Source organism: Anguilla rostrata, chromosome 10 (assembly GCF_018555375.3).
Source record: "Anguilla rostrata isolate EN2019 chromosome 10, ASM1855537v3, whole genome shotgun sequence".
Lineage (NCBI taxonomy): Eukaryota > Metazoa > Chordata > Actinopteri > Anguilliformes > Anguillidae > Anguilla > Anguilla rostrata.
Window position 1 is genome coordinate 16,331,925 of NC_057942.1, and position 13,347 is coordinate 16,345,271.

General features: G+C 45.6%; 1 protein-coding gene across 2 annotated transcripts in view; it reads right to left on the bottom strand.

Moving 5' to 3' along the window:
- The window catches only part of abca2 (ATP-binding cassette, sub-family A (ABC1), member 2), a 75,780-nt gene that overhangs the window by 37,195 nt on the left and 25,238 nt on the right, over positions 1–13,347 (bottom strand). For both annotated transcript variants that reach the window (XM_064354436.1, XM_064354435.1), the window contains exons 2-6: positions 8,340–8,433; positions 3,762–3,873; positions 3,292–3,455; positions 2,588–2,709; positions 1,186–1,293 (exon numbers count right to left, since the gene is read on the bottom strand). In XM_064354436.1, the coding sequence (XP_064210506.1) occupies positions 1,186–1,293; positions 2,588–2,709; positions 3,292–3,455; positions 3,762–3,873; positions 8,340–8,433 (600 nt within the window). The remainder of the gene's footprint in view (positions 1–1,185; positions 1,294–2,587; positions 2,710–3,291; positions 3,456–3,761; positions 3,874–8,339; positions 8,434–13,347) is intronic.

Consider the following 13,347-nt stretch of genomic DNA (forward strand, 5'->3'; position numbering starts at 1 on the left):
GATGCAGCCCACGGAGAACACACACTGGTCCCCATTTCTCACCTTTCCTGAAGAGAGCCGTGCTCTTTTTTGGTTTTGATTGTTTTGTTTCTTGGTAAGCCACATATTCCCATCATCCTTAATACACTATTTAATCATCACCAAAAAAATTATTTCAACCATGAAATAGCACTTATTACACTGTCACCTCTATCTCTGTGTCAACCAATTGTTTGCTCTCCCTTGTGTGTTTCCAGCATAACAAATAAAGACACAGCCCACTCTTAACATTCAAAACAACTCTCCTTTGGGCCCGTTTACACTCATCGTTTTATGCAACATTTAATGGATTTCCTAAGTGTCACATTTGAGGATTGAGATAAAAGCATAAGAATCGGATATAGAGCAGATTTGTCCAAATCTGATTTAAATCTGTCTGGGGGGATTCTGGGATGGTTTCCACCAATATCAGATCTGTACGTAAATGCTCAAGTATGCATCAGTCTTCTGTCAACAACATTCCACTTATACATAACATCCCATAATAAGTGGTGCTGGAGTTGCGTGATGCTCTGCTGTCGGGCTGGTAGTCAGGTCAGTTGGAACACTGAGCACAGAAACTAGGAGAAATTAACTTTAAAATCCCGTAATGTGAAAAACAACACATCAAAAAATCAAGTATAAAAACATCACCTTATATCTATTGAACACAGAAATCTAAACTTGTTTATATTCAAATATGAATATAAACAAGACCTTAGTAAAAACAAATCACAGCCCCTGAATAATTCTCGCTGCTTCATAGATATCCAATTATCTTTCCATTTATGCCTTTTCACTTTCAGAGTTTGAACCTGGCTAGCTTGTTTAGTTCAGGTTCTGGGTGGTTTTTCCATGTTTTCGTTGTCACACTGGACAATGCTGACTGGCGTATAAGCAACCATTAGGTGTGGCCATCTAGACTACATGACTGCACTGCGAATGATCAGAGTTCAACAGAAGTATTTCTGGGAGAAATGCAGCCTTTGTTTATCAATCCAGACAGCTTCCTTGATCTGGACTGGGGCCGGCATTCAGTGTGACATCACGGTCTGCGCCTCCAGCTTTGGGTGATGCAACGATGAAGCAATCGAGCTCTACGAGTGCAACTCTGGCTCAGGCTCAAGCCAGTCTAACAGACAACAGGCTCACAGTGACAGATCTCACCTCCAGGTGCCGAATCTTCTCCCTGGGGTCATAACCGTCCTGCGCCCCCCCGGCTTGCCCGGTGTTCCCTCCCAGCCCCGGATAGGAGCCAAAAATGAGGCTGTACACCTGCAGAGATGGTGGTGTGGCACCGAAAAAACACAGTGAGGATTACTGCAGAACTCTTAGGAGGGCGAATACAAACATGTTGTCAAATTACCGGAGTGTTCTGTGGTTAAAGTAGCAAGTCGAAACCCTAACATTCCCAGACCTGCACATCTCAGCCGAATAAAAGCTTGGCCCAAAAAAAGGTCATTCAAGCAAGGCATAGACATCAGGTAAAATGCACACTTTGTCAGAAAAGCTACTTTAACTGCACAAAATCATAGAATTGTACAAATGTGCACAATGTGTGGTGTTTCATCACAAAGTTGTAAAAAAAAAAATAAATAAATAAAAATAAAATAAGGTTATGCAGATCATTCTCCACATGGGCAGGGCTCATGCCACTGAACACTGCTTTAGTGTGTGTGTGCGTGTGTGTGTGTGTGTGTGTGCACGCGTATGTGTTTGTATGTACACTGGCGTATAACACATTTTTCCACTGCGCTGAATAGTGGAAAATAAGAGAAGGAGAGGAGGAATGATTAGAAGCAGACAGGAAGACAATGTGTCAGGAAAACAAAATCAGGCCCGAGAAAATTTGTCAGGTCCCCTATTAGCGTCTTTTACTCAACAGAGGTAAAAAAGGAACTGCTATTACCTAGAGGGAGCGGCTCTATCCGTCATTCAGATAGGGAGTGATGCAGTGAATGAGTGAGACTGCTAAACTGAGCGAGTTTGAGTGAGGGAGCAAGTGAGTTAAATTGGTGATTATTGAGCGTGTGAGTGAGTGAGTTAAACTGGTGATCAGGGAGAGTGTACCCATTGTTTGTGCTTGCGTGTACCTTTGTAACTGTGTATGAGTGAGTGAATTCCGCAGGTGATTAGTGAGTGTGTGTGTGCGCGTGTGTGTGTGCATGTCAGTGTTTGAATGAGTTTGCATAAGTGGTGCATGCACAAGCGAGTTGCTGATTCACTGTTTGAATGAGCGCTTGCTTGAGTGCACGTGTCTGCACGTGTGTAAGTTTGTGTACTGTATTTGTGCAAGTGAATAAGAGACAGACTGCACACTGGCACACATGACTGAGTTAGGTCAGGACTTGTGAGTGAAAGACAACAATTCAGTACAAAGAGCAAAGGAATCACGTGTAGAGAGGTATACAGAGAAAAATGGTGCCATTTTACACACAGGTTTTGAGAAAATGTTTTTGCTTTGGGTCTGCCATTGATGTGATGAGCAACACTTCTGATGGCATTGAGCATGCGGGAGCCAGAAAAACAGTGGGAGAGAGAGGTTTTCAAATGGACCTGATGAACGTACCTCTTTGAGATTGACAGGAGAAGAGAGCAGGAGGCTGGCTGTGTCATTGGATAGAGAGAGGTTCCTGACCAGGAACTGCTGAAACACTGATTGATTCTTCAGCACGCTTCCAACAGTGAAACCTGGGACGAACAGAGGCAGAGAGCAACGGAGGAACAGAGTGAGAGAGAAAGAGCCAGGCAGAGAGGAGCAGTATGTCACAACCTGTCAATCATTTAGACAGCGTTTCTATTGGTTTCACCCCTGACATTAGCTAAATGAGTAAGCCTTACAGCAGACTGCAGTCAAGTCCTTGGTATTTTCCAATTCTGAGAAAGTATCCTAGGGGCCCACGGCATTCAATAAGGTGGGCAGTGTTAAACTGCCCAGCTGAAGCTGAGGGTGTGTGACGCAGGCAAGACATACAGTATCTATTGTACAAATAAGTACGCAGCTCAATTGGTTCTATTTGAGCCTGTCATTTTTTGAAACCTGCATGCAGTGCACACATGCCCATTGACAGTGAATGGTGTTGAGACACATGCGCACACACAGTATGTGACTGTGGTTAGAGTTGAGGCACGCACGCATACAAAGTGTACGGTCGTAGCTGGCGTTGATGTGCACACACACACACACAAAGCATAAGGTAGTGGCCGGTATTGATGCGCGCGAGCACACACACACGCACAGCGCATGGTCACGGCCGGTGTCGATGCACACACCGAGGCTGCTGTTAAAGTGGGTGTCCAGCGGTCCGGGGGCGGAGCTCAGACTCTCCAGGTGACGCTGCAGGGACTCCAGCTCCTCCCCCAGGCCCGGCCGCTCGGAGGTGAAGAGATGGTTCTGCTCTACCACCTCACTGATTCGCTCCAGGAGCTGAGTCACTCTGAGAGGAGACAGGAGAGTGAAGGGAGAGAAAGGAGAAATGGGTGACCTTACATGCGTCCGTGTCCTAAAATTCTTACACGACTCCGGTCTTGCTAACAAAAGCTGCATCCCTAACAAAGCTGGAAAACAAACTCGCCACAACGGGGGGACTAATTACTTGAAAACAAATCAATAAAAGCTGTGAAACAATTATTTTGGGCTGCACCACGCAGGAGACTTTGAGATCTTTCTGAGGAAGCGGGAGCGACTGGCGGAGAGGGAGAGGTGGGCGACACCGCCCTGCGCGACGGAGACGCAGACTCACGTTGAGTTCTTGTACTGCAGGAAGCCAAACTCGTCCCGCTGCCCGTCGGGACACAGCGACTGCATGATGGGAATGAGCCCCGCTGAGGTGAGGGGGGCTGAGCTGTAGAACGCTGGAGAGAGATAGAGGGAGAGAGCGGGTGGGGGAGAGATGGGGGAGAGGGAGGGAGGGAGAGAGAGACAAGAGAGGGAGAGATACAGGGAGAGAGCATGGAAGACAGAGGGAGAGAGAGAGTGAGAAGGGGGGAGAGAGGGGGGAGAGGGAGCAGGGGAGGGAACAGAGAAAGTGGTGGGGAAAGAGAGAAAGAGGGCAAGATAGAATGAGAGAAAGAGTGAAAGAGAGGAGGAGGGAGCAGAGAGAGATGGGTGGAGAGAGCAGAGAGAGAGATAGAGAGAGATGGGGAGAGAGCACAGAAAGAGAGGGGGCAGAAAGGAAGAGAGAATGGGGAGAGGAAGAATTAGAGGCAGAGAAACAGAAGAGAGAAGGAAGGAGAAAAGAAGAAAGGGTGGTGATGGAAGAAACGGGGAGGATACGAACAAATGAGAGAAGCAAAAGAGAAGGGTACATGGGAGATGCGAAAAGGACACAGCAGCGGAGACAGAGAGGAGGAGGGGAAAGAAAGGATGAGCGGTAAAAAGTAGAGGAGAAAGTGTCCCACAGAAAAGAGAGATGAATAGGTAAGGGGGCCCAAGGAGGTTAAAAGGACGAAGGGAAAGAGTGAATGAAAACCCAGAAAAAGAGAGAGAAGAGAGAAAAAGAGGGAGGAAACCCATCACAGATCAAGGAGGAGGCTAAAGAGGGGTCACAGATGTCAGCTGTTTCCTTCCTGTCTTTGAGTTTCTACCACAGATATTACTATAGAGCAACCAGATTGTTAATTTTATATTCTTTTATATTATATATTTTATATATCATAACAGAGGCGGTTTAGCGCAGGCGCTAGATAAAAAGAATAATGAAAAATAAGTAACACCAGCATACTGCTGTTAAGCTCCCAAGAGATATATTCAGCTAAATCTAAATCTGTGAGCAGTGACAATGTTTCGACCAATCTGGTTTCAAGAACAAATTGGTCGAAATGTCACTGCTCACGGATTTAGTTTAATATATCAATCACGGGGAAGCAAAACAGCAGTGTGCTGGTATTACCTTCTTATTTTTCAATTCCATGTTCTGAACATATTCTAAACATTTTTAAATCCATATTCTAAACATTAACTTTTGGAAATTTTGTCATAAATTAATACAGCTCCAGAACTCTCTTTTGTAACCAAATAATCCCGTCATTAACAAAAAAGAAACAGAGGTAATCTGAGAGCTGATTATCTGGTTAGTCTATAGTAAAATTTGTGTTCATACTTCAGCTGGAGAAGCTGGAGGTACACTTCCTGTCTCTTTGTTTCTACTTCCTGCACAGCAAATGTTGGCTTCTGCTCTGTGATTTAAACCTCACAATAGCCTTCTCACTCTGAATGTTGTTTGGGAAAAAATAATACTTTTTTTCCTCACCAGGTTAACTCATCGATACACAAACTTCATCAGTAATCTTTAATTACCTGCCTTCAAGTTCCTCATAATGTGGTACTACTGTTACATTCTTCTGATGAAATACTGTCCCTTACTTTGATCATAAAAGCAAAAATAAGTTTTAGGATAGCAAGAAAGGAAGCCTACAGAGGTTCGACAGAATTATTAATTTAGGCTTTTCGACTAATAATGGCTGACTTCTACCGATCCAGATAACGACAAGAGTAATTTAAAATCACAATGGGACTAATAGAAGGAAGCAATTTAAGGCAATGGGACCTGAAAACAACTGATCCTCATGGAAGATAGAAAATGCACTCGAGGAATCCCAAATGAGGAAAAACTCTCAATACCTTCTGAAGTGCTACTGTTTGACTGATTACAGGGTCAGTCCAGAAGCCTGAGCTTCCCTTCCAAACAGCCTCTTGATTGCTTAATTGACCCTGTAATGCATTCATGACTTAACAAGCCTTTTCATAATGAGCAGCATTCTCTCAGCTCGGCTCTGCGAGGTGTTCTGAAAGCTGCATTTCAGAAATACAAAGGCTGACTTTGTTTCTGTAGTTTTGGCTGTCACTAAGGAAATCTTGTTTAAACAGGACCCGTCCAGAAATTAGCTGACATAAACGCTTGCTCCAGTCCCTCGTGTTACAGTTCGTATACATAACTACGCTAAACGGCTTTTCCAAGTCATGTGGCTATCTTTGTTTACAGCACATCAATTATTTTTCACAGGATTCCTGCCAAAAGAAACACAAATAACTACATGGAATGCCCAGGAGCGAAAATATTATTAGCAAGAAGAACATCCATTTCTGAAATGATCTGGCTTCTTTGGACTTGGAACGAGCGGCGCACAGACCCATTTCTCATCGGCCTCGTCAGTCTGACAGGTACGTTTCGCAGAGGCCACTAATGTTAAGTGCATTTTCAAAGTTCATACGTTCACACAAATCTGACATCTGCTTCCCCCTCGAGCGCAAGAGAACCGGGGGATCAAAAGCATTAGATCACCAGAGAGCAAATCAATAGTTAAGAGGGAGAGGGATCCAGTAAAGCCGATCAGTCAGTCTGTCAGTCAGACAGTCAGTCAGTGGGTTTGAAGGGAAGAGGGGGGGGTGTAGGCTGCCCAGGGTTAAACAGAAACAGTGCTAGTTGTGCTAACACACACCCACATCGCCAGTGGTCACACCTGTGAATACACAGCTGCAGTACAAGCTAGTACACAATCAGTGTTACTAGCCCTGAATGTAATCTTATGTAAAATGGCAGTCGCGATTCTCAAGCAGTGGCAATCAGCGCCAGAGCTGAGTGAATTGACCAGCGCTAGTTACCGCACTGCGCTGGCGTGAGCGGGGAGCTTTGTTGCCGACCCACAGGTGTGACCGAAGGCGTTTCCTACGCGTGGGCGTGCGGACAGTCAGCCTGAGGATCTCCAGCATTAGTCGAGACGCGGAAAAACGGCGGTCAATCAGCTGATGACTGCGAACACCCGAGGGACTGCCCCCCTTGGGTTAAATCGCTTAATGTGAGTGAGCCGATTGATGAGTCGGGAACACAAACGTGGGCGGACAGACGCACAGAGACACGTCACAGGTGCACAGACCGAGGCCTCATTACCCACACAAGCAACGACACACCGAGACACCCCAGCACCAAATTAGAAGATTAAAACACCGTGGTAAGAGCACGTTACGACAACAACAGTGAATACGAAACTTACAGACTGGACCAGCATGCAGTGGACAAGCACCGTGCAGAGAATAAAAGAGCGGTGAGAAGAGAGAACAGGAAAAGAGAGAACAGAAAACAGAAGAAAAAAGACAAAAAAGACAAAAGATGGAGTGATTTTTTTTTTTTTTTACAGTTGAAACAATAAGAAAAACAAAGAACAAGGACAAATGAGGAAAAAAAAACATAATTAAAATAAATAAGTCTAAATACAGCTGCTAATGGGGACATGAAAAAATGTTTTGACTTAGACGCAGAAATCGCATAGCTGGCCATCACTTCCTGGCTCTGGAAATTTGGTTGAAGGCCGACAATTTCTGAGCAAGGTATTCTTTTCCACCTTGTTACTTTTGGGGCACAGACAAGACAAACACCCATCACATAGTGTCCCGTTTCAACCATTCATCTTCTCATTTAAGGAGAGATAAACAAAATAATCATTTTCATAATTTGCAGTTAAAATAAAAACAACAAATCACATGGAATACTTTGATGCATAGCAATCTCAGATGCACAGAAGCTACACCCACCCTCAGCATTGTGGGTAAATCCCTTGTTCCATGGTTATTTATGAGACAGCCAAGACAGACAGCTCACGCACTACTACAGAGATGCATGTTCTCAAAGTGTTTCAGGTTGTCGTCTTTGACTACAAAGAAGGGTGGAGGTAAAAAAAAATATATATATTTTTTATTTAACCAATATCGCCCTGAGACTGTTCACAGGGCTCGTGAAGCAGGCTGACTATCTCCACCACCAGGGGGCAGTAATAAGAGCAAGCAGAGGGGCCAATGCTCATAAGACAAACTGCACTGGAAAACCTCTTCCTCATCCAACCCTTGATGGACCACCCTCTCCTCTTCTCTCATGTGCAATTTCTGCAGCATGAGGCCCACTGCAGAGTGCCTTCCCTTAGTGTTCAGTTTCCCAGTGCTGGACTGGGCACTTGTTGCTCAGTGCAGCTACTTGGCTCATTTGTAGGGATGCCAATTCAGTCCTGCTGCCAAAAGGTATCTGATTTAGCCGATTCTTATTTTTCTCCAAGATGTGCATCTTATAGCAACATTGTCCGAGCATCCTGTAAATCTTGCGATCTGTATTGCGCCTGCAAGTTCATTGAATTCCCGTCATTACTGCACATCAGCAATTGATGAGAATATGAATTTTTCTTCTGGGGAATAATAAAGTTTATTCAACGCAGTCAATTCAATTCCACTTCCTTGTCACACGGCAGACATTTCTGGGCCCTTGTTTATGGCTCTCTCCCTCCATCCATCCCTCCCCCCTCCCTCCATCCCTCCCTCCCTCCCTCCTCCTTACCTTCTTTCACCGGGATGGCCGGTTTCTTCTGCCGCAGGCCAAGCAGAATGAAGAAGAGAACTAGGGGGATGAAGATTTCAAAAGCCAGCACCCACTGCAGAGAGAAACACATAAGGGAAGGGGTTGGGGGGGTGAGCATAACACACTGGGTACCAAGGCTGCAACATAAGGGGGGGGGGGGGGGGTGTAGAAACAGCCCCAACATGTGCGCTGCATTACTGAGGGACTGCTGTGCACCACAGCTCTGAAACCCCCCGCCTGTCCGTTCTCCTCCACCCTGCCCTGCATCAGACCAACCGCGTGGGCAGACTGGACCCAGTCAGTATCGACTATTGATGCCTTCGTTCAGAGAACCAGATTAGAAGGCTGTTACATTTCGCTTTATGTGCAGCGTCGGCTTGTGAACCCAGTGCCACGGACTGCCGAAGAGGGTTGATGGAAAAACACATCTCATCTCTCTCCCACGTTCACTTATCATGATTAAATGCGGTTTAGACAGGAAAAGGAAATGGTACCAGCCATCCTGTCAGTGAACACACACACGCACACAGACACAGAGGGGGTCTATGACAGATGCAACCAATAAGAATCCGTAACAGCATTACTGTAATCCAAAGATGACAATTAACTATGGGATAAATCTGGTACAATACATGAAATTGATATTCATGGTAAATATTGAACACAGTCCCAGGTAAATAATCAAATGACTAAATGTGCTGTCCACAGTTAAACAGTAAAGACTGGAGTATCACTCTTCAAAGATAGAAAGGGTCCATGATTGTAGATATTTGAGTATGCATGTTGAGCTTTGGTGTAGTGATCCAACCTGAAATGCATATCCCTCCCCTTCACTCCAGGCTCCACCCTGCCGCCCCTCACCTCCAATGCCCCCCTGTAAGACTCTTGATTTGCCGCACCTAACAAAACCACATCCCCCACGTCCTCCTGAGAGAGTTTCTTTCTCCTTTCACGACCATTCAGCTCCTGTCCGATCAGACCTCCATCTGTTTTCACTCATTCGCACCTGTCTCTTCCTGTTATCCAGCTGTACTGCCTTGTTGCCCCGTGTGCAGCAGGGGCGGGGGGAGGCTTTGGGTGCACAGCACCCCGATTGTGTCCTGCAGTCAGTCAGACTACAATAGCTCTCTCACAGGGGACAGGGCCTACCTCACAGACTCAACCACATGGGATGAGGCCAAAACAGGAAATCAGAGACCTTCGCAAATGAACGCACGCACGCACCCATGCACATATATATATACACACGCACACGAGCACACACACGCGGCAGCATACACGAGTAAATCCATTCAGAAATCCTGTCGGCACACACTGTCCTCACATGACCACAGCCATCAGTGCGCCACAGAAGCGATGCACGAGGGAACCAAGAATTTATGAATTCTCAGCCTTATTCATGAACCAATGAGCACGCTCTTGACAGAAATGCGTATCATCGAACAAAGGGTCAGAGCGCAATACATTATCTCAATACATTATTTCCTAATAACACAATATGACATGATGCTCTAGTTTCATTCTCTGGCAGTGATGTTTGCCTAGTTTCTGTAAAAAAACAGCAAACACTCCCTCGGTAACTATAGCTACGCTTTGTGATTGACAGCTGAGTTCCAGTATTGCGTTCTGTTACTACAAAATCAAGCAGAACAACGTCAGACTGACTTGGAAATAAACCCACACAACCCTGAAGGTGTTAGCAAGAACAAATTAACAGAACAAACAAATCAATACGAGGTCATACCAAAACAACAACTGGACCATCTAATACAAAATAAAATGCTAAGCCGTATCAGGAAATGTATGTTCCCGCAGCTTTACGTTACCCAGCAGAGGGCAGGAGACCCGGTGTGTTGGTGCATCCTGATCAGAAGTACACAGCCTTGATTGTGGGGATCTGGTCAGCTGGTTTTTGTCATTACTCATTACTTAATTGATCAATTAAAGAAACTGAGTAGACAATGAGCCCACCTCACCTGAGCTCTTCGGCCTAAACTGGCTGCTGGTTCAAAGGTGAAAACAAAAACCAGCTGACCTGAGGCCCTGCAGGACCAGGGTTGGGGACCCAAGCGTGTGAACAAGGGTGGAGATGGGTGGGATCATGGCTGAGAAGGCATGGGGGTGAGGAAAGACTGACAGGTGGGACAGGTCAGAGAGGAGGCAACAGAGCAGCACTACTGTCGGCTTGTTCTTCTCCTACTGCAGGGAACAGAGAAAAGGAGGGCAGGTCAAGGCACTCGCTTCTGCGGCTGTTTATCCGTGAAGGTCATAACAGACAAATATCTCTTTTACATGCCAGCCTCACAAAGCACAAAGCCTCCCACAGACACACACTACAATGCCTCTGTTATGTCTTCAGGCAGTCAACACCATGACTCCATTTCTCTGTCCACGCATACACACAAAGCACGAAACACAAACATACACAAAGCACAAAACACAAACACACACACAACACAAACGCGCACACACACAGACACACACACACACACACACAAAACACAAACACAGACAAAACACACACACACACTCGCGCGCACACACACACACAAAACACAAACACACACACCACAAACAGACACAAAGCACATACACACACAAAACACTAACACACACATACACACACACAAACACAAAATAAAAACACACACAAACACACACACACACACACTGTCCCTCTCTTTGTAGAAGCTGCAACTTCAAAAGAAGTACTGCTTTGCTCTTTTTAAAAAGTGTTCAGCTTTATTGATTTCAAGGCCTTTAAAAGGGCAAACAGCAGGACTTGATTTGAATACGAAACAGTTTCCCACACGCATCATAGTTCTAAAATCCCTCCTTAGTTTCAGTTCCCCCAACTTCAACCCCCCCCCCTCCCCCTCCACCCCCCAGAGAATAATAAATCTGCATGTTGGACAGCAATCGTACGTTATTTATAGGAATGCCAATGTGTGAACCCACACTTTTTCCGCTGTCTTCCATACTGAATACAGAGGGGGTGCAAGAGGCTCTAACTGGCCAACAAATGGGCAATATTAAGATTCACACACACGTACGTTGCTAATCCTCAGATCTCACTGTACTTCGTCCCCTGCTGTTTTTATCTTTCATTCCTTCTCTTCCCTATTTCTTTTTCTCTCCCTGTCTTTTTACCCCTTTCTCATTCTTGTCTCCCTCTCTATCTCTCACTCACAGACACACACACACAAACACACATATAGGTATATACACATACACACAGCCCTGTTATACCATTTAAAATCAACACTACTTAAACCATACTCATACACACAACCTTTGTAGACTGGCTACCATTTTGAATATTATCCTCTTAAATGAACAAAATAACACATCCTCTAAATAGGATTAGCAACACAGTGCGATAGAGTCAGCATGGGGCACCAACATGCTGCACTGACAAAACACTCCTAAAATGTCATGTAGGCTAGTTCATGTGTGCTTAAAGAATCTTTTTTGGAGGTGGCAGCTTAAATGTTTCATCCACAAAGAGGACACAACGGTTGGGAAATAATAAGCTCTGTTGTTAAGTTCAACAGTGAAAGAATGTAACAATTACCATTTATAATGCAATTCCAGCGTGCCACGCAAACAGTTCCCACAATGCATCTGAGGACCGGGTAGTGTGTGAGGGTTGTGTGCGAGGGTGGGTGAGCAGGATGGGGCAGGAATGGAGTGAAGAGGGTAGGGCAGAGGTGGCGGCTCTTAACTAACGGCTGCCGGTCGCTCCCTCCACCGCCAGCCCGCCGCAGTACCGACTGCAGAACCTTCGGCAGACTCCGTCGGAGCTCTCTGCTTCCCCGAATCACCCCGGCATAAACAACCGGCAGCTCCTGTCACCGCCAGGCCCGCTAATTTCCCATGGGAAAGCGCTCCTATTTATGAAAACACAGCCCAGAGCCTGCTCGGGGAAGGACAGGCTTCCAGTCCCTCAAGTCATACCGGTCACAAACGGTAACTCAGCTGTGACGCTTCCTGCCCCAATATTTATCACCCAGTTAATTACCAGATTTATCAAAGGAACGGGAATAGTCAAACTTATATCACAGCTGGACAGGCCTTGAGTGGCACAATGCAAACCCGCCCTTCAGGTTTGGGTGGGTGGCAGCATTTAGATGCTAATTCACGGATGCGCCGCAAGTAGAGAAGTGTTCCGGGCCCAGGGTTAAACATATCTGCGCGTCCCCATGCACTTACTCACGGCCCAGGGCTTGCTATGCTAAAATGCTGCATGGTCTTTGATGCCAGTGGAACCTTCAGGTTTAATCAATAACAATCAAAGCAGACAGTCGAATGGGTGTTTATGCGCATGAGAAAAAAACGGCGCTATTTCTGAACAGGCAGCCTCATGGCAGCCATTCCCACACCGTCCTGCTTCGATACTGGCAGCGTTCTGTCTGAGAAGGGCACGCGACTGCCCACGCAAACACACGTGAGCACGGTTTTCCTACTGCCACGTGAGAGCTAAAGCTGAAACACAGAACAGAACTCAAATATAACATAACAGTCATTAGCCCAGATTGCCAGACACCCACGACAATCTCCCACAACCTCCATTTGGTCCCAACTGAAGTTTAGCGCATTATTAACCCTAACTAAGCTCCCAGCATGCCTTGCAAGAACCACTCTACGGAAGACACGGGTCTTCAAAATTCCAAAACGGACCGCCCAGGCTGCAACTGCTCTATATAGAATTCTATTTTATCAACTGTCCATTTCATATTTTCCATCTTTTTTTCCTGTAAAGGTTCTGTAATCTACTCATTTAACTACTGAATAAACAAGCTCTACCACCCTTCGCCGTATACAAATCCAGTGGTGTACTTTTCACGCAAATGAACCTAACAGTTTACATTTTGGGCGGCTAATAATTATTTCTGATAGCACACCTAGTTACAAAACCCACATACTGTTCTTTCCAAATTAGCTAATTCCAACATCATGCAGACACAATCTTGTTTGGTCCAGGAAA